The following is a 26,540-nucleotide window of genomic DNA, read 5'->3' as shown; positions in this document are numbered from 1 at the left end:
GAGAACGTCCGTTCCGCGTGAAATGGAGAAAAGTGCGGTGATCGGGGTCGTGGAAAGAATCGCTTCGGCCCTGCTATCCTCCCGAAACGGTGGCTTTGGCCGCGCGCAGGAAATTCTTTCAACATTGCGAGAGAGGCGGCCGGTTAGCGTGCCTCTTTTCTCTCTTACTGCTGCATTGCGGCATCTTGAAACGCACCGTTTTCGAAATCAACTTTAGGATAGTAGGTTAGAAAATGATCGCTCTTTCTTTTCCGTCCTTCGACATGATTTTATACCTGTCTTCTCCCGCCCCCCTTCTTTCTTTCTACGATAAAGGAGAGAGTTCAGGTATTGCTGAAATATTAAAACGAGTTAATTAATAAACGAGTTATCGATCGATTTTTAGTTGACAATTTATTTTATTATCCGTTACGAAATTTTTAAAGAGATTGAATTTGTTGTTGATTAATTGATTAATTGTTTCTTTTATAGACATCTCGTTGCTGGTAAACTCGGGGAAAAGAAAAATTGTTTGAAAAATTTGTACGAACAGTTAGAGGTACTGGAAAATGAACGTACGTTCCTGTGCACGAAGCTCGCGCGAAATGGGTCCCCGCGAGGCGTAACGTAGAACGTTTTCAGGGCCTCGGGCAGGGCAGATAGGAGGTAGTTAGCAGAGGCAGGCTCGTAAGATTTCGGTGTAGTGGTACGTGTACCTCATCCTGTCCACCCGACCAGCTTAAAGCTTTCCTCACACCGAAACTTTTCTTCTCTCGAAATCTGAAAATTGAAAATTATACCAATCGTGACTCTTGCCTTTTAATTCGTTTAAAAACTCGTTGGACGAATACAACGAAATAAATTTCACAAAAATTTTAAAATCTGTTTATCATTCAATCCATTTACACAATTTATACAAAAATACTTTAATTCGATCTCAAAATCGTTGTTAAAAATCATCGAATGTTTTTTAAACCTAGTTCCATTCGTTTTTCAATTCGAATCCGACTTTCTGATATTCGCCCCTACATTTTCGATATTTATTGCCACCAACGCAATTTCCGAAATGTCGCGATACGTTGTGGACGCGGCTTAAGGCCACAGTTGCCCACCCGCGCACCACCACACAGATAGACACCGCTATATATGTGCAACTCGCATTGCACCTACTTGTGTTTGCCTCCCTCGACCCTCCACCTCCTCCTCTCGACCCTCGGCCACGCTTCCTCAAACCCCTCCCACCGACCCCCGGCAAGTACCAGTGATCACTCTCCCTCGCTCTCTCTCTCCCTCCCTCTCCCTCTCTCTCTCTCTCTCTCCCTCTCTCTCTTTCCCCCTATCTCGCGAATTCTCTCCGTTGGCACCTCTGCCTCTCTCTCTCTCGCACCGTTTCGCGATATATGTGCGTCTCGCTCGCTCCTACTGGTTCGTTTCGGACCTGAAGACCGAAGGCAGATCGATCGGACGATTTTCCTCGAGGTTTTCCTCGGCGACGACCACCCCGCGACGAGTCGAGAAATTGCTCTCAGGACTCCCGATTCGAACGAGGAAAAAAATTCAGGTCGATCGAACGCACTCTCGCGAGAGGGAAAAGAGTAAACGGTCGAGGGGGAAGAGAATGACGAGGACGACGACGACGACGACAGCGGCGACGACGACGACGATGGCGTGATAGAGCGTGGAAGAAAGAGAGAGAGAGAGAGAGAGAGAGGAGGGAAAAGAAAGGTGTCCCCAAACGAAGCGCGGACATCGCGTCTCTGTGACGAATTTACGTCGGAGAACGAACGAGGTCACGGACTAGAGAAAGAAAAAGGTAGTAGCGCGGCGATAAAAAAATGGATGTTAAACGGGGATTATGGCAACCTTGAACGAGTAAAGCAGAGTTTTCACAAAGTTTGTAGGTACGAACGATCCTTTCTCTTTCTTTTCTCTTCCTCCCTTCTCTCTCCCTTCCTCTGTCTCTTTCTCTCCCTCTATCTCTAGCTTAAATTTTCCCCATTGCAATTTTCATGGAAAATCACATGTTGATTTAAGAAGATCTCTCACGTTTGTTCGAATAATTAAAAATAAAGCCCGCTTAACGTTACATCATTGAAGAATTAGATTAAATCGATGTTGTTCTTTTCCTTCGATTCCTTTCGGATCGTAAAGTAAAATTTATTCCATAAATAATTTCTTAACGATAAATCAATCATGTCCGTCGTTTATTTTCCACGAGAGATATTTATAAATTTACGACGGAGACGCGCCTAGGCACCTCGGCGCGAACAGGTATTGTTACTCCCTTAGAGAAAATTATTGCGAAACTTCCTGGCTAATCTCGAATTGTAACAATCACGCTTCGAATGAGTTCGAATAACAATTTTTTCGATCCGTTCTCATTTTTTTTTTTTTGCGTGCGTGAAAATTCATTATGGAGAGTATTCCTTACGAGCGAGCGCTTCGTACGGCCCTGCTTTTCGACAAACTCGCCAGCACTGTCGCCGACCGATAATTCGAGCCGCCGCAAACTCGACGTCTGTTCACGACGCGGCACAAAGTTGGCGAACGACGGTGAACTGGGATTGCTTGGTTATCCGGGTAAATACGATAGGAAAAAAACGTTATTTCGAAGAACGATCCGCAAACGTGAGATCTGAAACGTTCTTCCCTACCCTTTTTTTTTTTTTTTACACATTTTTTCGATCGTTTTCAGCTGTCATTTTGAATACATCGATACAATAAAAATCGACGAGTGACTTTTATTAATTTTATTTTCTTTTTCGCCAACGAATCTCGATTTATACGGATATTATGATGTTTGATCGATTGATACTATCTTCTTCGTTACGAAAATCAAAAAGGAAAAAAGAAAAGTTAAAAGAGATATAAATGGTAAAAATAGGGAACGAAAGACGTCGGAAAAGAATAATCGCATCGCGTATCCACGAAGCCGTTATTTACCGTCGCGGCGATAAGTAATTGTGAATGCACGAAAAGTAATCGACCATCCGTTCAAATGTCCGCTTTAAATCGAACGCTGTGACACCCATTCTTTTGAACGATCACTTGAAAGATATATCAATCCCTTGATACTAAATAATTAAACGACAATCTTTATCTCGATATTAATTATAATTTCTTTTTCTCCGTAATTATCTTTTTATATTGATATAAAAAATCATTTAGCGAGGAAATAACCAATGGTTAATCTCATCGTATTGTGGCGACAAGTATCGACTGGCAAATTATGCGCGCGCAGTCAAAGCGCGTTCTTGAAATTTGAATGGCTCGCCTTCGAAGAAATAATTCGTCGATTTCTTTCCCTTTATTTTTCACTGTGCAAATGCATATATATATAATCTGCGATAACCTTACGCACGTTAACGGGGGGAAAAGCGAATCGAGTCGCTCGGATCTCTCGAATTTCGTAAAAGTTGCACTGTAGAGAACGCTTAACGAGAACATAACCTTGTTACGCGATTGGATCGACGTTCGCCGCGATACGACGATACGATAATCTTGTCCCGTTATTGCGTAATTGCATTAACGCTTTTGCACGCATTGAATTTCGTACGTGTGTACGCGGATAGTATCGACGATTATCGTGGATTAAATATGATGAAATCATAAAATATCTCTGTCCTTTTTAATTTTTAGTTATTAGAAAACAATCTCTTATTTTTGAGAATGTACAACCTAACCTAACAATCTAAGTTTCGAGTTATTTTTAAGATTTCGATAAAATTTGTTTAAGAAATTAATTCGAAAGGAAAAAAAGATATAATAATAATAATAATAATGCATATCATGAAATCGTATTTCGCGTAAATCTTCTATTTCCTCGCAACGATACCTCGTTATCTGCCCTCGAATACTTTTCACGCATTTTTATCTATAGCCTCTTCCTCCATCTCTGCTGTTACTCCACGTTCCACCCTTCTCGTTCGCAATCTATAACTGCGATAATTTGTTTTGCTCCGTTGTCGACAAAAAAATCGTTGTAAGATTCGAGGCAGAAAAGGCTGAAAATATTACGGTTTCGAAAATATTTTATCGTATAACAAAAGATCGACATACGAGAGAAGACTACTTCCTGTCAATAATAAATTCAAGTAATGATGAAACGTATCAATTTGTTCACTCGCATATGATTTTAGATAATTGATACAAGTTATTAAAATTTCACTGTGTATGTTTATACATTTGTCGTGTACAAAAAATATTCGAATTTTCGTGGTTTCATGAACCGTGAAAAGTTCGTACTTGCGATCGATAACCAAACAAAGACACTTGGGTGATCGATAGAACGCTAGCAAGACGCATCAAAAACTGAATTAATGATATAAAGTTTACTGGCGCTACTCTCAGTGATACATTGCTTACGTATCAGGCAGAGGGTGTTACATGTGACGTCACGGCACTACGTACACCTTTAATGAGACGTTGGTGACGCTCTCGTAAACCTCAGCGTTTGGCTATCCACCGATCATGCTTATAAACCTGTCGAATTTTTTAATTTGTTCGAACAGAAATTTGTATAAATTTTCTTCTAATTTACTTTAACTTTATAAATTGTTCGAATTGATTTAAAAGAGATCGATGAAACGATAAACAATAATATTGATCATTGAATTTTCTATTCTCCTAATTACAGTTCGAATTGTTCCTTTTTATAACACAATTTATAAAAATCGTTTTCATCCATTTCTTACTAACGTTCTCGAGAGTTGTAGTTATCTCGAGCGCCCTTAATTCGATTACTCGTCGATCCTGCGAACACTTCCTTCGTCGCTCTTGCTTTTCGTATCCCCTACCTACGTTAACTGCCTTTCTATGTACCAAATCGAACGGACGCCATCAATTGCAGTGTAGTAAGTGCACCAAGGGAGGCATTCCACGCCTCTGATAACTTACAATAAACTTCTTTGTTTCCGCTACGCGTGTATGAATTTTGATCGTCGATCGTTATTGAGAGAAACGAAGGGAGATATCCTTTCCTAGATTTCTATATACGTATATATATAAACGAATTCCCTTTTCATAAGAGTTATCCTCGGGGTTAAGTTAGCCGTGGTATTTATGCGAAAATTATGCAAGCACGGGCTAACACAGGTGTAACTACACGCGACGTATCAGCGGTGGTAATTACGCGGCCTCGGAAGTTAGCGTGGCCGTCTCGGCGACCAATAAAGTAAATTGTATCGTGGCCACGGCAAATAATGATAATTAACGACGATCGGGAGCACGAGTTTCCGACGGGGTTCTCTCGGCGCTTTTAAGGACCCTGAAGAAACCGATCCGCACGCCGGAGAAACTACCGACAAAGAAACCGTTTCCTAGCCACATCCCCCCTCGATGAACAGACCTTGCGCGCCTGGGGAACCCATCGCGTGCATCGTCGCCATCATCTTCGACGCGGTATACATAATTTCGTTCGGTCGCTCCCTAATCGAGACCTGTCTCTCCTTCTCCTTCTCTGTCTTTTCCCCTTTTTCCCTCCCATCTGACCCCAGTTTGCACCCGGTTTCCCTACTCGTCGTCGTAGTCTTCGTCTTCGTCCTCTTTGCTTCCCCTCGTTTTCTCACATCAGGTGCGTCATAAAGGTTTCATAGTGCCCACACAGGCATCGATTTTGTCGTCCACCGTGTAACCCGGCGGATCTCTCGGTTCGCGAGGAAGTAATTTGGAAACAGGTTGCCTCTTCCTCTTTCTTCGGCGTAGTCATCGAGTCGTACGAGTTTCGAGAATACTGCTTTCTTCCAGTCGCTTCTTTTTGCGCCTAAACTCCACGCGACCCTACTTATCGTGGGGTCGCGTGGTAGAAGAAGGTCGAGATAGGGGGTTGTGAACGGTAGTTTGAGGAGCGGTGGACGAAGGATGGACCGTGGGAGAGTCCGGGGGAGGGAAGGGGTTCGAGAAAGGTGGCGGTAGAGGGTGTAGAATGGGTCGCCGGCGGAGGAGGGTGTAGAGGGGGGGTGGTGGTGGTGGTGGTGGTCGTGAAGGGTGGCCGATGGTGGCGGAGAGCGGAGAGAGAAGGAGGAAGGGTGGAATGGACGCCTAGCTGGAAACGCGTCGGTTCGCCGGCACACTAAGTATAGGCGTCCTCGCGACGCCGGCCGTCAATATACCACCCCTAACTAACCCCCCGGGGTCCGTGGGTGTTACTGGCTGGTGGAGAGCGAGACGGCCGAGGGACGAAAGAACGAGACGCGAGGAACGTTGGTGCGAGGAGATAGGATTGGCGAGAAAGCAAGTGTGACGAGGAGAAAGATAGCCGGATGGATATAGAGAGAATCGAGACGGAGAAAACACTAGGAGGGTGAGTTACTTCTGCACGAGAGATCGTCGTCGTCGTCGTCGTCGGCGTCGTCGTCGTCGCTGTCGCCGTTCCCGTTGCCGTCGTCGTCGTCGTCGTAGTCCTCCTCCTCGTCGACGTGGTCCTAGTCGCTGTGTGTGCGAGGGTAGGTGGGCACCATCCTATCCCATCCTATCCTCCTGATGCTATCCTATCCTGGCGTAGCTTAGTTTAGCTTAGGGCCCTGCCACCCGGGAGGCTGCTGGTGAGAAAGGGATATAACGGTAACGGACAAAGACAAACGTAGATGGGACAAGGAGAGTTGGATAGCGTGTGAGAAGGGTGAGACGGAGAGAAAGCAGGTTGAGAAACGAAGAGGAGGAGAGAGAGACGGGGGATGGAGAGAGAGAGAGAGAGAAAATAGGAGAGGACGAAGATAGGTAGCCGGGTATAGGGTTGGTGGTAGGACATTGCGGATATATTCGCCTCTATCCAGCAAACGGGCCTCCTCCGCGCACGGCGTAGCGGCATCCTCTCCGGCGTTTCTCTCTCCTGGCCATCCTGCGACGTAATCAGCGAGAGAACCGCCACCCACTCTCCTCAGCCAACCCACCCACCATCGACCCCTTTCTGCTCCACCTCCTCATCCACCTCATCCTCCCGTGCTCTTCCTCCTCATCCCTCTTTCGTCTCGCGTCTCACCGCGACCATCTACCGCCACCCTCCCTCCCTCCCTCCCCTCCCCTCCCCCCTTTGCTTCTGTCCGCTTTGCACTACCCCCTCGACATCCCGGCTGCCGTGGCATGCATCTATCCGGACGTCTATCTACCTATCTATCTCGATGCACTGGGTGTCCGCTCGAAAACCACCTTCCATCTCTCCTCCCTCTCTTTGCTAATTCTCCTTCGTATACTCCCCCTCCCTCTCGCTCTTTTTCCTCTTCCCATCTTCCCTCTTTGTCTTTTCGTACGAATTTGACGGTGACGATCCACCGCGAGGCTCGCGCGCTCGTGATGGGATCGTTTCGAGCTAAGATCGCTTAATGGCGATAGCGGTTCCAGGTATCTCGGTAATTTCGGATGGAACGTAAAGCCTTGATACGCGTAACATTTGAAAAAGAAAAGTTTGATGGAAAGGTCATCGCGTCAAATTTTCCCTTCCGAATATTTCTCGTTATCGGGGAAACTGATTGCCGCCGTAATTTTTTAATCAACTCTTTAAAATATCATCGGGTGTATTTTCTTCCCTTTCGCTCTCTAAATCCCTTGTCGTTTTTGAATACATTCTTTTCATTTTCAACGGGGACAACGTTGATTTCATTCATCGTAAGTAAGTATTCACGGTATACTTCATAAGGTCCGACTTGACGATTTTTAACGGTCCTCTACTTTATTTAACGTCACTCTCTGAAAAGTGCTTAAAGTTCCTTTTAACTTGGAGAAACTTGGTCCATAAACGAACAGCGAAAAATCAAAGTAACTATCGAGTCGGGTGTGCAGATTAGAGAAAGAATCTCGAAATAAATGTTACCCCGCCGATAAGGATATCGTTGGAACAATAATGCTCGGCATTCATCGAGCCATCCTCTTTACGATTGAATTGCAAATTTAACGTCTTAATTAATTGCCACTAAGTTCGTACGGTTTGTTTACAGAGACGAATAAAAAAAGAAAACTAGTCGAATAAGAAAAGAGAATAGAAAATTGTAACGATTTATTTAAACTCTTCCCCATTTTTCGAAAGGATTTGCATAATTTTGCCCATCGTCGCGTGACCGAAAATAGATAAATATCGTTAAATGGTATTAAGAAATTTAGCATGGCGCGTTTCTCGTGACCGAGTAATCGCTAAGTAATTACGAAGGTGTGCAAGGACGAATGGCTGTGCGGAAACACGGTTATACACGTGTATCTGTTATTGCGATATGGATGTTAATAGGTTAGGGGGTTTCCAGAGAATGTGGGGTGAATCACGATTTCGATAAGGGTTTATATTCCTCCCGCTCTCGTCCATTCTTGCCTCCCTTCCTCTCCTTCCTCCTCCTCCTCCTCCCTCTTCCTGCCACTTGCTCTTCCTCTTTCTCCTCTCTTCACTCGTTTGTTTCTCCGTCGTCACTTTTCACCATGCTTCTCCTCCTCCTCCTCCTCCTCCTCCTCCTCCTCCTCCTCCTCCTCCTCCTCCTCCTCCTCCTCCTCCTCCTCCTCCTCCTGCATTACGCCGGTTCTGGCTGTTGCCGTTTCTCCCTCTCTTCTTCCTGCCACTCGCTCATTGAAAACCGGCTCTAGGGCTTACGATGTGCCGAGTTTGCACGTATATGGATGCCTCCTCTCTCTCTTTGGCGCGTGTTAATACACATCCCGTACACATACATTCGATGGAGACACGCGTGTCCGTATACGTACTTACTTTATAGCGCCGATGTCAGAAACACGTGTACGGCTCGTTAGAGCACGGCGAGGCTCCGTTTTGCCACCCACTTATGTATCACAGGTATTTGTAACGATTGGCCGTCAATAGAGATAGCCCAACTCTCTTCGAACGGCATTCTTTTTCAAACGTGCATTTAAACTCGTAAATATCCCCCTCCCCGTTAATTTTTTTCTTTCGATAATATCACGACGCCTGTTATTTTAGTCGATCAAGCGTTGCGATCAAACGCCAAGTTTTCGATCACCAATTAAATTAAATTTGCGACGAGAAATCTTTTTTTCGTTGTGATCGTTTGAATTATTAATTTTCGGTTTAATGGTCAGATATTATGAGTTCATAAGATATACGAAGATTTCCTATCGTTGAATTTATGGTTACGAAAACGAATAGACGATGTTGAAATTTCAAATTAGGCTTGTGTTGTGGTACTTATTTCCATTTCCCGTACTACAATCAATGATATAATTCAAGCTGAACTTACAAAGTTATTCTTCTTTATTCAAATCTGTTTTACAAATGGAAAGTATTAGGAACAGCTGTTGCATGAATAGTCACGATTAACGCAAAGAATTTTACCAATATAAATTAATATTTTTCATTGATAGTACTTCTGAAGAATAGATTATGTACAAATTAATTAACAAATAAATAAAAATGCGCTTCAATCATCATGCCTTTATATATATGTATATATTAACTACACTCATTATTTGATAATTCGATAGTTCAAAACATCGATACTAGATGATGTTATCTGTGATTCTTTTTCACCATCATTACGCTTGCGTATAGAATATTTATTATCGACTATTTCTCGATTAGGCCGAGTTTCTTTTCATCGGCGATAAATATCGATACAAGTTAAAATTTATTTACAATTGTACACCTCAGTTGCATCTCGAAATATCTTTTTCTCGATGACACTGACTACGAGTTCATTTCATAGTTTTTCGAACAGTCTCATCCTCCCACGTCCACATCGCGATTTGTTCGATATATATCGCGACACAGTTTGCAGGGTATGTAGGTGTAAACCCAGAGATTGTGTGCCGTGTAGGGCGCTCTTCGCCTCAGCGTATAGAGATGCGCGTACACATAGAGCGAATGGAACATCTAGCCAAGGTATATAGGCAGGCAGGGACTAGGTACTATCTAGTATCTAGTAATACCGGGTACTAGGTACGTACGCGCCGCGGACGCCAAATAGTGGTTCGCATATTCAGAGAGATAGCGACGTCGCTCGGTGCGATCGCCCCTGATTTAGGCCTCGTTCCTCCTATCTCTCTCTTTCTCTACCATCCCTCTCTATTCCACCGCTGTAACTCTCTAGCTTTCTCTCTCTCTGTCTCTCTCTCTCTCTCTCTGTCGCTCTTCATCCCTCCTTTTCTTCGCCCTCGGTCGTTCCATCTCCCAACGCGCGCCAACACATTCGTGGCTCGTGTATGTGGTGATCCGTATACGTACACGGACGGCTACACAGCACTCTGGTCGCGTCCACGGATAACGTCCTCGATACGGCGACCAGCGCCGAGCACGACATCGAGGCGTCCCGAAAAGCGCTATCTCGCGGCACCCCGCTCGAAGCCGACCAATCACCGCTTCGATCCACGCTTTCGACCGTCGCGCTTTGATCATGTACCCTACGACTGATACCCACGAGCATCGTCTCGGCGTAAATCACGTTCTCTCTCGTCCACTTCCGCGAACGTAGATCAGAAGGGGAATTATCGATAACGTGCGCCTCGTGGAATTAAGGGATTTTTGTCCTTTTAAATTGTCACAATCGCTCAACGTTTACTTTTCTTCCATTCAGAATAAACATGATTCTTTTTTTATTTGATGATTAATAACGCGTGATAGTTATACGGATGTTCTCTGATTTCTATAAATTTTTATCAATTAAAAGTTGAAATTAAAATAATACAAAATTTAATCAATACGTTTATTTTACAATCTGTTTTAAATTATTTCAACTTGGAAAAATATTCAGTCCTCTTTTTATAACAAATTTAGTTTATTGTTAGAAAAATATCTTACATTTCTGAAGATCAGTATGATTTTTATTTCTATATATATATATGAACAAAAGAAAAATATATATTTATAAATTGTCATTTTAAATTTTATCAAGTATTTATATATCTTTCTTTTTCTTCTTTTTTTATCATTTGTAGCGCATATCTATAAATATTTAATTTCTATTGTAATTTAATTAGATTTTCATTTGAACTGTAAATTACATCGTGACTGATGTAAGTTCATGGTTGAGAAACACTGAGCGCAGCTGCCACGGCGGCGGTATCTCCGCGTTGTCTGCTACCTCACACCCTCGTCTTGCGTCCCACGTGGGTGCCGGTCGAAGGGGTCGCGCGGAACTGGTGACGCGCGGGGGCAAGCGAGGAACGGAGGGGTGAACAACGCCAATGGGCGAGAAAGCAAGACCGAGAGTGTTCGAGGGATGGTCGGAGGGGCAAGGTGGATATGGTAAAGTTAGGTTAGGTGGACAGAAGGGGCGGAAGTGGGTGAAGGGATCGAGGGATAGTAGTACCACCCACTGACCATCTCTATCTTACCTAGACTCTAAGCGCTCTTGCAAAAAAGATTGCTTTTTCTTTCTTTTCAAGATACGAAAGGATGAGAACCATTTTCGATTTAAATTTCAGTATAATTTAATCTTTCTTATAAATTTAATAAAAATAACATCTTCAGAAATTGTAATATTCTTAAGAATTATTGTTATGAAATAAAGATTATAATTTTTTTTTTGTTTGCATTTTGCGAAAAATTTTCGTGTTTTACCGATTGCTTTTTTCTCAATTGCTATGTTTGTCTTTTTATAACATATGCTTACTTCCGTTGTAATTCTACGCGTAGATCATAATATAGTTCTGTAGGTCAGGGACCGAGAATACGCACGAGTTGCCACGTGCTCAGCAGCGCATTTGAATGGGTACTCTTCTTGGACGATTAGTAGCTATGTGTGGGATATACATATTTACTCTTTAGTGTTATTATTATTACTTCTGTGTTTTCACGTGAAACCAATGGTAAATGTGTTTATATTATTGACAGTCGGTATGGCAGATTTTGTTAATAAATTATTTTATCGATCATTAATTTACAATTTATTAAATTATTGAATAATGAGAAAATCGATTTAAAGCAACAAGTGTTTTTATATTACAAACAGAATATATTTAACATTTAATATTTTTTATCTCATACCCCTGGACCAGTAAGATTCTTTTTATCATTTTAGTATCATTCTCAACATTATCGATTCGACTTGGAATAAGATAAAAATATCATAACATAAAAATAATGATTGAAAATAAAATTAAATTTCAATCTAAAATTACAAATAAGAATAAATATTTTATTATAAAATATTTTATATATTTGGTATCCTATATGAAGAACTTTATTTAAAAAAAAAAATAGCGCTTCAATAAATTAGATAGGTTTTTTGATAAAATGTTTTAAAATTTCTATTTTTGCTTTTCTCAAAATATTTATTATTTTATTAAAACATAAGACAAGATAAATATGATAAATGTTTTTTTATGTTTTAAAAATTTCTTATATTTATATTTTAGATGCGACGTTGTAAATGATTATATTGGAATTAAAATCAACAATAAATAAACAAAATAAAACAAAATAGATTATGTATTTGAATGTAAATTTTTAAGATTACGAATAAGTGAAACTAAATATTGAATTTACAAAGGATTCTATTATATATATTACATGTATATAAAATTTTTTTTACAAATATTAGATTTATAAATGTTAATCTATATCTCATCTGCTGCTTATACGTAAAATTATAAATTTTCACTTATAATATCACATTTATGATACTATTTATATTTACAGCCAAAGCAAGTGCGTTCACCTACATGGGTGCAGAAGTTTCGAAAAGGGAATTGCTTTGAATGTGCAACATTTCTTACTAGCTTGTTATTAGGTCAAGGGTATAATGCATTTGTAGTAAGTGGTTATGCATCTAGAGAGCAAACACTTTGTGATTTGACAAGACGATCATGCCCTTACATACCACAACCGGAAAAGAAATTTCAGGAAGATATGATACGTCCCGAGATTACCAAATACAAACTTAATCTCAATGTAGAGTATAAAAATCAATTTTTATCAGAATCGGAAGAAGAAAAAGCGAGAAAATTACAAGAAAAGTTATTATTAGCTGAAAAGGAGCAACAAAATTTAATTGAGGTAAAATTTTTTTTTTAAATTCTACTAAACGTTTTTCATAATTTTACTTAAAAAAAAAAAATTATGTTCGAATTTAGGAATTAGAGCAACTTCCAGTAGATGAATATTGGGGACATAGAATACATGCTTGGGTAGCGATATTACCAGAATTAGGTGGACTGAGGGATCAAGAAATTCCTTGTCCATTATTTATTGAGCCTACCACTGGTGTATCTTACGAAGTTACGGACGACGATACAGCTCAATTATATCTCGGTGTGGAAAGTATATGGAACGATCAAAATTATTGGGTAAATATGCAGGTATCTGTACAATCGTGCGTAAACATAGAATGGGATTTAACGAAAGTAGAATTGTGGGAACATTTGCTTCCCGGAGAACCATGGACAACACATGCAGGAGAGATTGATGAAGAATCTGCTATACGTCAAGAAAAACATTTGGATATGCCATTATCATACGTTAATCAAATAAATATTAGCGAAGAAGGTATAAAAAATTTTCAATTATAAAATATAAGTTTAATTCTTAAATATATTTTGTTATGTTTCGTTTATATTTATTTCTTGAATATAATTTCTATTTTATCTTTTAGAATTTGAGAAACGATTCCCAAACGGTATGAAAATAGTATTGTATAAAAAAACAAAAGTTGAATTTTACGCACCATACATTCAAACAGACGGATTGATACAAAGAATTACTACATACGATGATGACATGAATCCTATCGATATATATGAAAATTACAGAAATAGATCTGATAATCTCATAGAATCACGAAGAAATATGGTTGACGGTACCATCATAGATTATTATACGAGAGGTCGAGTTGACCAGTGTAAAGGTATACAATTTATGAACATAATTATTTTCCACATTATATTTAATTAATAATGCGAAATACTTAAATAATGCAATATATTTAATTAATTTTTCATTAATAAAATAAAATTTACAGAACATCGATATTTTTTATTGAATAATGTCAATGTAGATAGTGAGCGAATTTTAGATTTTTATTACGTTGCTCGTTTCGATGGATTATCTAAATTCGAAATGCATCCAACTTATTTAACGCAACACTTTGTCGATCGTGATGATTTTCTATATTATCGGTAAGCGATAACTCGTGAATGAATAATTAAGATATAAATTATTAAAAATGAAATATAATATTATAACCAGAGTTTCGATCAACTTGAGAACAGGCATGTAGAATTTTTACAAGACAAAAAAGGTGAAACTCAAGATATTCATTATCGACATATTTCGGTAAGATAGAATTTTATAAAATTTTTAAATAAATAAAATATAATATAGATATATAAATATAATATAGATATAAAATGTATTTTTATATCATTTGTATTAAAATAAATAATTTTCAATTGCTTATAAAGAATGAAATATTTAATTAAATGACATTTTTTTTATAATTGATATTTTTACTTTATGATTGATATTTTATGATTACTTCTTATGATATAAAGTTTAATAAAATCTTAATAAATATTTTGTCTAAAATTTTTAAAATATTATAAATGACTTTTCACATGAAAATAGATTAGTTTAAAATAAATTATAATAAATTTGCAGAAGATTGTCGAAAAATTTAATAGAGATGAACGAATAAAAGCAAGTAAAAATATAGCAATCCGTGAATTTGCTATTGATGATAATGAAATACATCTTACTTATCATTATTATCCAGACAATGTTACTAGAGCGTTGCGAACATTCATAAAACCACCATTAGCAGAAAGGGGAGAACGATTGGATCTTAATCCAACAATGACACATGGATATAATGTGAGTATTTATCAATATCAAAAAATTTATTAAAAGGTAATTTTATTATCTTATTTGTAGCCTCTAAATGAACCTGATAAGGCTTTAGATTTATTATACGAACTAGACACACAATTAAAAGAGGAGGATATATCTATATCTCAAGTTAGAGCGGCGGAAAAAGAAATGTTTTCTTTTCTTGAGATAAGAAAAAGTGAATATTTGACGCCAAAACTGTTGATATCTATATATGATAAACTTAGAGAATCGGAATCTCTAATAGAAGCATTGGTAGTATAAAAAATAGTACAATAATAATATAATTTTTTTTTAATTAATTAATTAAACTTATACATTATAAATACAGAAGAAACAAAGTCTAAAAGATATCACAGAAGAAATAAATTATTTGAAGCCATATTTAGCTCGTTTAGGAAATCCATCAGAGCTATCAGAAGCTGAGGCGTACTTAATACAATATGCATGTGTTCGTGATTACAAACAATTACTTATACGTAGAGCGAATAAAATCTTACATGAATTTGAAAAATATTCGCAGGAATTGGCGAAAACGCAAGCATTGATATTACAGGTAAAATTTTATTTTTTATCATATATTTATTTGAAATATATAAAATATAAGATAGAAATCTTTCTACAGGAAGAAGATTTAACTCGCGAAGAAGAAGAAAAAATATTAGAAAAAATAAATGAAATAAGTTTTTATTTACAAACTTTAGAAAACAGATTAAATCGTCATAGAGATTCGGTTCCTACAAAATATAAAATGTTGATAAATAATTTACAACAAAATCCACATCTTGCGATAATTAAAGAAAGTTTAATGTATTTTTGAAAAAAAGCAGATATATAGTGTAAACAATTTATTTTATTGAAAAGACCAAGAACCCATTTGTCCAATACATCGACCTAAAATAATTTTATATTGTAAAAATCTTAAGTTTTTAAGAAATTTTTGTATGTTATTTACCTTCATCATCAAAAGTGGCTAATGTAAATTTACTAAGTTTATTAGTAAAACTTCCAATATTGGAACCAATCATGTGGTCTGTTAAACGATCACTATTCGCAATATCACTATTATTTCTATGACGACGATGTTCTTCAGCAAAGCCAGAAATTAATATATCCATCATTATTGCCTTATAATAAAATAAATTTTAGTAATTTAAATTATTAAAGTTAACTTTTCTAGGAATAAGTCATACTTGTCTTGAGAATACTTGTAGAATTTTATAAACTTGTGTTCCATTTTCTCGCACAGGAAACTGTAGAAATAAACATGGCAGACAATCTGGATTATTTTCATCTGAAGGTTTCGCCATTTCCCAACTTAACTCTGAATATCTTAGACCCAATAATAAACTCTGTAAAAAAGTTATTTGTAATGTATTATATGAATGATAATTACTATATATAATATTTTTATTTCTTACACATTGAATATCGTCCACGATATATATTCCTGATGAATTAATAGCAATGAGTATATACATATCACGATTTGTTATCCAAGATGCAAGACCTCTTACAGGACGTTCAATTTGTCCTTGAAAAAAAGCCGCACCATAACATGGTAAATTCCAACAAAACTCTAAGTATTTTCTAATTAGTTTTCTCGAATTCGTATTAGTTCCTGTGTGATTAGGTATTCGTTTATATTGTTCAAGTAGGCGAGCTTCAGGTGCTCCTTTTCCACCAACTAGGCCTAAACCAACACCTAATCCTAATAAGAGACTAGGAGATGTATAATGATGAGGCAAAAATCGACCACGATATCTTCTAAAAAATGCTAATGTATGATTTTGAGGATTATATGGACCCAATTCAATACGTGCTTGCAAAGCTCCCAAACTTGCATATCGTGCCTGTCCTTCGCATGGATAACGTCCTAAAACACAAACAAATTATATAAAACATTTATATAGAACATATATAAGAATATGAAATAAGTAAATAATTTATTACCTTGCAATACATTATTTCTGGCTTCTGCATATAATAATTCTAATACTTTAGTTTCTTTTATTTGCTCCTCATCTGATCGAGAAAGAAACACATTTCGTTTAAGACATAACAAAGGTTCTTCATCTGTTTGTTCTCTTTGAGAACTATATTTTTTTATTAAACGATTCCATTTTGCAGCCAATTCTATAGGTTTATGATTCGGACGTAATTGAACTTCTAATTTTGAAGAACAAAGCCATAAAGCAAAAACTGTTTGACCAGTGAATGAAGGAGTTCTTGTTAATCCTAACTCTCCTTCGGATTGTATCATTGCAAGGATTTGATGTGCAGTAGAATTAGATTCAATGTCCATTGTTAGAAAAATTCCAGTTGTTAAATATATAGCTATTCTTACAATAGATCTTCCAATATTTATGTATTGTGATTGATTTATTATCATTGCTAAATGAAAAATCATAAAAAAAATATTGTTAACAATTGAATGCTTATATAAAAATATTATTGCTTACAAGTTGAAGTATGTCCATCAGATTTAAAATCATTTTGATAACGTCGAATAGATTGTCCTCTTCTAATTGTACAATCTTCTTGAGTTTCCATACTTTTAAATTTTTGTCTAATTGAAATATATATTTCTATTCATATTTTTATTTTTGTAAATGTATTTTTATGTAAATATTAATATTAAGCATTCTTCAATATTTATTATTATCATATATTCAAGAGATTATTAGACAATAATTATTAAATAAGTTATAAAACATAAATTGCTAATATATAAATGAATTTATTAAGTTAAAAATAAAATTAATATTTAGTAATTTTTTTTTAATCACAATAAATAAAACTGTATAGCAAGTTTTAATTAATCCTTGAATATACTCAACCAAAATACTGCTCTGCTGCCATCTAAACTAAGAAGCGGATTATTGATTATTTTCGTTTCTCAAAAATAGAACTATATATCTCAATACAAATAACGTTTATAAATGTTAAAAAAATAATAGAAAAATATAAATAAACTAAAAAATAAAATTAAATTAAAGTATATATTAATATTTTGATATATTTTATTATTTATTATAATAAAGACGAAGTAATATTAATTTTATATTTGTGTCAGAAGTTTATTGTATTTTATAAAATTACTTAATTTTTATTATTTTAAATGTTACATTTTATATATAACAGAAATGGAATATTATTTTATAAAGAGTCTTATATTCTCAAAAGAATATTGCTATTTTAATAACTGTTTTCAGTCAAAAAAAAACACTTTAAAAATGTAATTTTCAGAATATCTGAATAAAAATAATTTCATTTTTTGCATAATAATTCTTATTTAATAAAAATTTAAAGTTTAATATTATATTAAATCTGCTACATTCATAGGCATTTCATCAATTTGTGTTGAATAGTATTGTTCAATATCTCGAAGAATTCTTATATCATCAGTTTTTACAAAATTGATGGAAACGCCTTTTCTTCCAAAACGTCCTGATCGTCCTATTCTATGAATATATAATTCACGATTGTTAGGTAAATCATAGTTGATCACAAGAGATACTTGCTGAACATCTATTCCTCTTGCCCATACATCAGTCGTAATTAAAACACGACTAGAAAATAATACAATAATATAAATATTATAAATTTTATTTATAATGTTTATTATATATATATATATATATATATTATAATTATAACAATACCTTTGTCCAGATCGAAATTCTTTCATTATGTTATCCCTTTCTTTTTGAGGCATATCACCATGCATAGAACAAACTGTGAAATTAGCTTCTCTCATTTTTTCTGTCAGCCAATCCACTTTACGTTTAGTATTACAGAAAATTACTGCCTGTGTTATTGTCAATGTATCATACAAGTCACATAATGTATCAAATTTCCATTCTTCTCTTTCAACAGCCACAAAAAATTGTTTTATTCCTTCTAATGTCAATTCATCACTAATAATAATGAATTATTTTTATAATTTTAATAAAATAAATAATTTTTTCAATTTTAAATAATTTAAGCTTACCGTTTTACAAGAATACGAATGGGATCTGTCATAAATTTACTTGTCATTTCAAGAATTTCATGTGGTAATGTTGCAGATACCAATACAACTTGTGTTGCAGGTGGCAAATATCTATATACATCATAAATCTGTTCTTTGAAACCTTTATTTAACATTTCATCAGATTCATCAAGAACTAACATTTTTATAGCTCTTGTTCTAAGAACTCTTCTTTTTATCATATCTAAAAATTATTAAAAATTTAAAAATTAAATAATAAATCTATAATCCTTATCTTATAATATTCTTTTTTATAATAAAAATGTTTTTACTTTTGTATCAAAAGAATATAATGTTATTATCTTTTATATTTAGAGAAATTGAAAGAAATATTTAAATTAATAAAAAATTTTTTATATGTTCAAATTACCAAATACTCTTCCAGGTGTGCCTGATACAACATGCTGTCCATAATCTAATTTTCTAATATCTTCTCCAAGATTTGTACCACCTATACAAGCATGACATTGAACATTCATAAAATCTCCTAAAGCCAGAATAACTTTTTGTATTTGAGTTGCCAATTCTCTTGTAGGCGACAAGACCAATACTTGTGTTTCTCGAACTTGTGTATCCAAAGATTGCAATATAGCAATTGAAAATGTTGCTGTTTTCCCTGTACCAGATTGAGCTTGTGCAATTACATCTCGTCCTTTCATGATTGGTTTAATAGATCGTTGTTGAATCGCAGAAGGTTTTTCAAAACCTATAATTAGAATATTATTTTATAAATATAAAAAATAATATTAAACACTCTAAAATAATAGATATGAAATAAAGTATAAGGTTATGTTAAGTTAACAAAAAGATTTTAATAATACCATAAGCATAAATTCCACGTAATAGTTCATCTCTGAGTCCCATATTATCGAATGTTGGAATAACTTCCACATCTTCACTGGTTTCAAACTCAACGTTTGATAAATCTTCTGTTTGCGCGACACGACGTGATTTTATTTCCGCCATTTTTGTAATATATGAAGACAAACATGAATGATTTGAAGATAGTAAGAGTTCAAATCGAAAATAAATAAATAAATTAAATATATAAAAAAAATTTTATAAATTATTAAAAATAAAATTTGTTTTATAATATGTAATAAAAAAATTAATATATAAATAAAATTTCTAACAATGAAGCTATTTTTAACAAAATTTTCAATAAAAGACAATAATGAATATAACTTTAAAATAATTACTACATTCACTTAGTTGCTATATTCACCATTAATAGAGATAGATGCATTCTAAAGATATTTTATAATCGTGGATAATTAATTTCATTAGTTAATAAATATTTAATTATATTATGTAAATATTTTGACACACATATAATATAAATATTCATAAATTCATAAAAATATATTTTTACAAAAATATATATAATACGAATCTGTCAATTAAGTTAAATTTTAACATATTTAAAGTGTCAAAAGCCAAAAGTTAAAATGAATATTAATGTACCTTTAGATGAACCTTTAACAAGTAATAATTGTGTGAAACTTGTAATTGAACTTTTAAAATATATTTTATATCAAAAACAACAAATACCTTTTACTTACGATTCATTATCTCAATTACAAATGAAATCAACTGATAGAAATTTATCTTCTATAAAAACATTATTAAATACTCTGAAAAGCACATCAGAGCAGTTAAATTCACAATTTCACCTCAAAAACTGCAAAATCAAAGAAATTGCTATACTTATTGGTGCTACAATAATATCACCAAAATTACATGTTAGGATTATATTTCCATCTGATATTCTTAATAGTCAAGAACATTTTGAATGTAAACATGCTTCCAGGAAACCTCTCTTAAATTTAATGAGGTTAGTGAAAAAATCTTTATATAATATTCTATTATCTTTTATTGAATATTTATTTTATAATATAACAAAATTTTTAACATTGCAGATCAATGCTAGAATGTTCAGAATTTCAAGATGCACTGACTTTACCATTGAATCCTACAAATACCTTTGTGTTAATACAAAAAAGTGATAGTAATACAATATCAGATTTTTTTTTACCTAAACCACAATATATACCTCCTGTACAGACTTCAAACTATTTTATAATTAAATTACAATATAATGATCAAAGAAAACTAAATTGTAATTGCATAAATATAGTGAAAGTTTATAATGAAGTACCAGAATCTAATATTGAGTCTAAAAACAACGATATTGAATTTTTAAATAATTCAAGAATTAATACCACACATGTGTCTTATCAATGGTATCAATCCAAAGAAGTAATTAAAGGATTTAAATTTTTAAGATGACTATTAAGATTATTAAGATTATTAATAAAATCAATATTCATAGGAAATTAAAATAGCAAATTTTTAATTAATGTTATATAATAGATTTATTTTTAAAAATCAATAAAAAAATATTTTATTATGAAAATGTGATTTTAAAAATATAAATAATTGCAAATATTATGTAGATTATATCTTAGAATTTTTTAAAATAAAGTATTAAAATTTATTGATTTATACATTGAAGTTATTTTTAATTATAAATAAAATAATTTTATATCATGTGAAAACAATTACAAATATTTTTTATATTTTTTATATTTTTATTCTTATATACAAGTTTACATAATGTATGTAAAGTTTATGCAAAGAATAAAAAATTTTCTTATATAATAATATATTGAATATTATTCTTCCTTTACTTCATATATTCTAATTTTTAAAATTTTAAAATCAATGACTAATATCATCCTTAAAATTAATATTATCAATCCACCTGACCAACCACACATCATTATGACTGTAAATATCTTAGAAGAATATATATTATATAGAAATAAATTTTAAAAAAATATTAAAAATTAAAACTTTATATACAAAATATTACCTGAAGATATGAAATTATATAATACACATCATATATATAAAAATTATGCATTTTCATATATATATTTATTATTTCACGGTCACTGTAAATAAACTTTTATGATGAATTATATAAATTTAAAATCTAAAGTAAAATTTAAGTTTGATACCTTATATTCATAGGCACTTTGCAAATACTATATATCTCATAAGAAATATTTATGATACCATCATTAAATGACTTATATCCTTGTTGTAAATTATAATGTGCATACATTGATATAATGGCAAATATAAAATTAAAGTATATTGCAGGAAATACAATCTTCCAAGAACTTTCATATCTGTGTATAAATATAATTATCATATTTATTATATTTATAGTAATAAATAATATATATAATTGAAAAATAAATTGACTTGCATTGATATATCTTGTCCTCCTTTACCACACATAAGAAATAAAGTAAACCAAACAACTCCAAATATACAAGATGAAAAACATGTTATTAAATACATTTCACATGTATTTTCATGTATATAATCAGTAAAAATATATTTCCACCAATCTAATAAATGATTTTTACATATATCACGAATATCATCTAATTCCAATTTCTCTTTTGATATTAGAACAGATATTGCCCAAAGTGGACACTTATCTCCGAAAATTTCTTTCTTTATATTTTATAATAAAATAATCGAATTACAATTTAAAATATTATAGAAAATAAATAAAAATTATTATTAGTTATACCCATAATATGTAGAACAAAACGCTACAGGTATATCCGCTAATTGTGCATAATAAATATAGAAACATTTGTAGATATTTCCACAACCAAGAAATTTCAATCGCATCACGTTCAATAAGTTCTTGATATTCTTCTAAACATTGCATCGAGAATTCTTACATAAATAAGAATATAAATTATAATTTACAATTATTCTTTACCATACCGGTAATTAATATGATTGCGCGCCAAACTTCAACCATATCAAAAAACATGAATCTGATTGGTCTATCAAAACAAACAAAATTCAAATGATAACAAAATAAACAAATTCAAAGAATTGGAAAATCACTTTACAATACAGTATAAATTGTAATTTCATATAAAAATTAATAAATAATTAAAATTGAATAAGAATACATATTGTTGCTAAAATTTAAATAATATAAATCTATTAATAATTTAATGCTAATTGAAAATGACATCTAACTTAGATTTTCTATGAATATCAAATATAGTAGATTCGATATAACTTCATAATTTGAAGGAAGTGTTGCAGATTGATCGTGGGAGTTGGACCAAGAAACGGAGGAACGCGCGGACTGCGAACCGCCACAGTGTTGTCGACGAGAAGGATACACGAAGGCGAGAAATTCTTGTTTTTTTTTTTTACATCCGAACATCGAAAATCACGAGGAAAATGATGGTAGATGTATATTCTAAAGGGTCATCGAACGAATAAACTCAATTGCCGTAGACACGTAAACCATTCGTGGGTGAAGTGAAACACATGTGTCGGTCAAACCGTGTTTTCTACTATAGAGTGTCCGTCCCGTGTTTGATCCGTGAAAATCTTCCGTTTGAAAAACCAATTTGTACGCTGGTTATAATAATTTGCGAAATATTAACGTGCTTGCTTTTGAATAAATTTATGAATGTGACGATTCGCTTTTTCGAAATGAAATAGAATTCATTGTAGAAGGCGGCAGTGCGTGGGTGGGTGGGTGTCTAGCGATTACCACTTATGTATAGAAAATTCCTTTTGGAATTTTGCACAAAATGTTATTCTTGGATCAATGATAAAGTGCTTTTTTATTCGATAATATTCTATTCTATCGATATATATTAATTGGCACAATATCCAGACAAATGTTTTTGGGCATAAGAAAAAATATATCAGTTAAATTTCAGAATAACGTTACTCTTACTGTCAATTTTTGACCAATGTCAATTTGACAGTTTTAAAAATATAAAATCAATATGAATCTATCTCTTTGTTGTTATTAACTTTGTTAATTTTGAAAGAAACTTAAATATTCTGCTCTTATTAACATTGTTGTTAAATAATTCTTTCTTGTATAAGGAATTTTTTTTTATTGTATCTGATAAGTTTCATCAAGTGTTCTTATAAAAAATGCTTTCCTTAAACTGTGAAACAAAAATACATTAGCAAGTTTCTTTAAAATTATTATTCATAGCTTTAAGAGAAGGACTTAATTAAAGTCCTGTCTCTTTTATTAATTTGATATTAAGAGGCTAAAGTATGAAAGGTCAAGCGGAGAAAAATGGATATCGATAAAGTATCAGCATGCGTGAGAAGTCAGCAGAATGTCATGCTCACGCAGGTCACGTGAGGGGCACAACAGAAATGTGCTCACGTGATCCTCCTACATTACACTCAACTCTTACCAAGGCAAATGGTAAAAATTCAAATCCCCAATCAACACATCATTCAGAAGCACGTATTGATAATAATTTACTTCCAACTCCTGGTGGACGATTAAAATTTTTTAAAGACGGAAAGTTTATTTTGGAATTATCCCATCGTAGGGATGGAGAAAGAACTACATGGTTTCCAGTTCCAAAGAAAACCTTTTGGCCACCAGCTAGTACAACTCCAAATAGACAAGAGAGTTCTACTTCTCTTAGTGGTAAGTTAAATTTTTATAATATTTTTAATAAAATTAATTAAATTTAATATTATACTTATATTTTTCAGTTTCTGATGATAATTCATCAGTACAATCAAGTCCTTGGCAAAGAGATCATTGTTGGAAGCAAGCAAATCCAAGACGTAGAATATCTACAGAATTTAGTTTTTATTATTATAGAAATCCAAAAAATCGTCTGTATGCGCATCCTCGCTTAATCGCAAGAAAGCGTAGACGTCCATTAGATCCTTCTTCTTTGTTACTCATTCCAGAATCAGTAACAAATTATACTAAACCAATTCGTAAAGCAAATGGTACATCAACTGGAAAGGTTTTGAACCTAATTATCGACAAATTGGCACGTCTTCTAGATCCTAATGTCGTTTCACCTCGTAAACGTATTTTACGCGAATTAGAAAGAGTCTCATTAGAAGATCAAGCATCGAAAAGACGTGCAACACCACAGCCAGTTTGTACAACAGCTCCTACTCCATCGCCAAAACAATTATCTTCATATAGTATAACGAGTATTTTGGGAGAAGATAAACCAAGTCATGAGCAAGGTTTTTTGAGGAATTTATTAAAACCAGATGAAAGGCAAACTGTGAAATACTCATCAAGTAACTCATATCCAAGAGTACGAATGGATCCATACATTGGTACGGCTAATACACCTCTTCAGCATCCACTTTATGGTGTACCAATGTTACCTCCTGGACCATATAGGGCTCCTTTATGGATGCATTATCCATCACCCGTCCATTATCCACCTCCTATGCCATTATATGCACCACCACCACCTCATCCACCATCTCCTCCAGTTCATCACTACAAAGATTACAGGGAACAGACTCTTACACCTCCTTCAGGTAAATGTTTAAATAATATATCGTTCAATATCTATTAAATTTATCAGAAAATTCATTTTATTTATATCTCATTTAGATATGCCTCTAAATCTGTCGAAGCATGCGGGTTGAATCTCAGGATCCTAAAAGTTGGTGCCTTATCAATGGATAAAACTGCGCAAACACTGCCCGTGCAACGACAATGCGATATATTAGTATTTTTTTATCCGTAAACAGTAGTATCATAGTAAGTAGAAATATGCATCTAGAAAGACAAAAACTGGATGCTATTCTTGTACATATAAATGCATAAAGTATAGAAATTGGCATAGATATTTTATATTAATCTTAAATTAAATCATACACATGAGTAGTATTATATTATTTTAATTATAATTGATCTTGTCTTATGTATTATGTTCATTTTTTTTTTATTAATTATTGGTAAAATATTTTAATATGGTTTTTTCACTATATGGAATCCATGAATGTGTTCACATTGTAAAATTTGATTTTTATTATTTTTACTACTCATGATATAAATATTAAAATGAAGAGAAAAAAGAGCATGCTCTTATTTTACATCTCATTTATGCATTATCTTGTTATTCTTATTAATATTTCTGTCATTATTATCATTAATCAATGACTATTCATTTTAAAAAAATCATAAGAAAGACATAGAATTATGTACAGAACAGATTATTCTCTATATTTAGTATAAATATTCCTACAAATAGTAATATGATAATAAATTTAGATTAATGAAATCCGCAACAGTATACATTTATTTATATGATATTAATGAACAAAAAATGAAATTGCTTGGTAAAGACCGTGGGGTGTGCCTTAAGATTACCTAAATTGCAAAAAACTAAATTATAAACACATTCATATAATGAATATGTATTATTATTACTACTATTACTATTGTGTACATATAAATATAATTTTGCCTTACGTATCCGCCTCAAATCGATTATTCGTTACTATTTATTGTTAGTCAGATGCATTACCAAACGTTTTACGTGAAAGGCAAGCTCACACAGGCTCTACAAACTAGTGAGTAATTTTAATTCATTTACATACATTTTTTTATTAAAACAGATAAAATGTGACTGCGCGTAAGCAATTGTATAGAAAGACTAATTTCGTAAATATATAAATATTTCATATACTATATGAAAGCTTTTCATTTATCGTCACGTTATATGTTTTTGTGTTTATTCGGTTTTATAAAATATCTTTTATTGTAAATATATTTATAAATCTAAAGTAAGTTTATATTTATTTAATAAAAATAATTAATCCTTCCTAAATAAATACCTTATATCGTAAAAGAATTTAAATTTCGCGGTTATTGAAAAGTGCGCCGACAAATTGGCATTCTAT

At 33.5% G+C, this 26,540-nt stretch overlaps 6 protein-coding genes across 10 annotated transcripts in view; 3 read left to right on the top strand and 3 right to left on the bottom strand.

Moving 5' to 3' along the window:
• LOC413319 (dynein regulatory complex subunit 7) overlaps positions 1–16,149 on the top strand; it is a 77,775-nt gene extending 61,626 nt beyond the window's left edge. For 4 of the 5 annotated variants that reach the window (XM_016912348.2, XM_016912346.1, XM_016912343.1 and 1 more), the window contains 9 exons: positions 12,566–12,922; positions 13,000–13,411; positions 13,518–13,769; positions 13,884–14,040; positions 14,134–14,197; positions 14,522–14,734; positions 14,795–15,004; positions 15,081–15,305; positions 15,375–16,149. In XM_016912348.2, coding sequence (XP_016767837.1) covers positions 12,776–12,922; positions 13,000–13,411; positions 13,518–13,769; positions 13,884–14,040; positions 14,134–14,197; positions 14,522–14,734; positions 14,795–15,004; positions 15,081–15,305; positions 15,375–15,569 — 1,875 coding nt within the window. In that variant the 5' untranslated portion in view covers positions 12,566–12,775 and the 3' untranslated portion in view covers positions 15,570–16,149. Of the gene's footprint in view, positions 1–12,565; positions 12,923–12,999; positions 13,412–13,517; positions 13,770–13,883; positions 14,041–14,133; positions 14,198–14,521; positions 14,735–14,794; positions 15,005–15,080; positions 15,306–15,360 lie in introns of all 5 variants that reach the window. The other variant, XM_016912347.1, reaches the window with a different exon arrangement.
• LOC409867 (FERM domain-containing protein 8) lies at positions 15,037–17,652 on the bottom strand. The gene is made up of 6 exons (XM_393357.7): positions 17,212–17,652; positions 16,703–17,143; positions 16,171–16,625; positions 15,943–16,101; positions 15,705–15,876; positions 15,037–15,643 (listed from the first exon to the last, which is right to left on the bottom strand). The coding sequence occupies exons 1-6, from the start codon at positions 17,300–17,302 to the stop codon at positions 15,603–15,605; spliced, it is 1,359 nt and encodes a 452-aa protein (XP_393357.1). The 5' UTR covers positions 17,303–17,652; the 3' UTR covers positions 15,037–15,602.
• Positions 17,653–17,748: 96 nt separating this feature from the next.
• On the bottom strand, positions 17,749–19,783 carry LOC409866 (eukaryotic initiation factor 4A-III). The gene is made up of 5 exons (XM_393356.6): positions 19,604–19,783; positions 19,153–19,488; positions 18,744–18,966; positions 18,415–18,669; positions 17,749–18,321 (listed from the first exon to the last, which is right to left on the bottom strand). The coding sequence occupies exons 1-5, from the start codon at positions 19,746–19,748 to the stop codon at positions 18,069–18,071; spliced, it is 1,212 nt and encodes a 403-aa protein (XP_393356.1). The 5' UTR covers positions 19,749–19,783; the 3' UTR covers positions 17,749–18,068.
• Positions 19,784–20,160: 377 nt separating this feature from the next.
• On the top strand, positions 20,161–21,126 carry LOC726397 (MAD2L1-binding protein). The gene is made up of 2 exons (XM_001122139.5): positions 20,161–20,616; positions 20,702–21,126. Exons 1-2 carry the CDS (start codon positions 20,231–20,233, stop codon positions 21,069–21,071), a joined length of 756 nt encoding a protein of 251 aa, XP_001122139.1. The 5' UTR covers positions 20,161–20,230; the 3' UTR covers positions 21,072–21,126.
• A 225-nt stretch (positions 21,127–21,351) lies between these two features.
• Positions 21,352–22,733, bottom strand: LOC113218765. Its single transcript, XM_026440630.1, has 5 exons — positions 22,393–22,733; positions 22,060–22,313; positions 21,806–21,979; positions 21,658–21,739; positions 21,352–21,580 (listed from the first exon to the last, which is right to left on the bottom strand). The coding sequence occupies exons 1-5, from the start codon at positions 22,534–22,536 to the stop codon at positions 21,458–21,460; spliced, it is 777 nt and encodes a 258-aa protein (XP_026296415.1). The 5' UTR covers positions 22,537–22,733; the 3' UTR covers positions 21,352–21,457.
• Positions 22,734–23,573: 840 nt separating this feature from the next.
• H (hairless) lies at positions 23,574–26,423 on the top strand. The gene is given in 3 exon segments (NM_001131038.1): positions 23,574–24,300; positions 24,369–25,169; positions 25,246–26,423. Coding segments are annotated over 3 exon segments (1,179 nt in total). The 5' UTR covers positions 23,574–23,957; the 3' UTR covers positions 25,281–26,423.
• The last annotated feature ends 117 nt before the right edge of the window (positions 26,424–26,540 follow it).

This window comes from Apis mellifera, linkage group LG5 (assembly GCF_003254395.2).
Source record: "Apis mellifera strain DH4 linkage group LG5, Amel_HAv3.1, whole genome shotgun sequence".
In the NCBI taxonomy this organism is placed as follows: Eukaryota; Metazoa; Arthropoda; class Insecta; order Hymenoptera; family Apidae; genus Apis; species Apis mellifera.
This window is presented reverse-complemented; position numbering and strand designations above follow the sequence as displayed.

Excerpts from the sequence above, each read along its gene's own strand:
- LOC409867 (XM_393357.7), bottom strand. The coding sequence starts at position 17,302 with ATGGAAACTCAAGAAGATTGTACAATTAGAAGAGGACAATCTATTCGA. Across the intron at positions 17,144-17,211 it reads TGATGGACATACTTCAACTT|CAATGATAATAAATCAATCA; the intron begins GTAAGCAATAAT and ends TTTTTCATTTAG. Across the intron at positions 16,626-16,702 it reads CAGAAATAATGTATTGCAAG|GACGTTATCCATGCGAAGGA; the intron begins GTAATAAATTAT and ends TTTGTGTTTTAG.
- LOC409866 (XM_393356.6), bottom strand. The coding sequence starts at position 19,748 with ATGGCGGAAATAAAATCACGTCGTGTCGCGCAAACAGAAGATTTATCA. Across the intron at positions 18,967-19,152 it reads CACACCTGGAAGAGTATTTG|ATATGATAAAAAGAAGAGTT; the intron begins GTAATTTGAACA and ends AATAATTTTTAG. Across the intron at positions 18,670-18,743 it reads ATTCGTATTCTTGTAAAACG|TGATGAATTGACATTAGAAG; the intron begins GTAAGCTTAAAT and ends CATTATTATTAG.
- LOC726397 (XM_001122139.5), top strand. The coding sequence starts at position 20,231 with ATGAATATTAATGTACCTTTAGATGAACCTTTAACAAGTAATAATTGT. Across the intron at positions 20,617-20,701 it reads CCTCTCTTAAATTTAATGAG|ATCAATGCTAGAATGTTCAG; the intron begins GTTAGTGAAAAA and ends TTAACATTGCAG.
- LOC113218765 (XM_026440630.1), bottom strand. The coding sequence starts at position 22,536 with ATGCAATGTTTAGAAGAATATCAAGAACTTATTGAACGTGATGCGATT. Across the intron at positions 21,980-22,059 it reads GGAGGACAAGATATATCAAT|ATATGAAAGTTCTTGGAAGA; the intron begins GCAAGTCAATTT and ends ATTTATACACAG. Across the intron at positions 21,581-21,657 it reads ATATAATTTCATATCTTCAG|ATATTTACAGTCATAATGAT; the intron begins GTAATATTTTGT and ends TATTCTTCTAAG.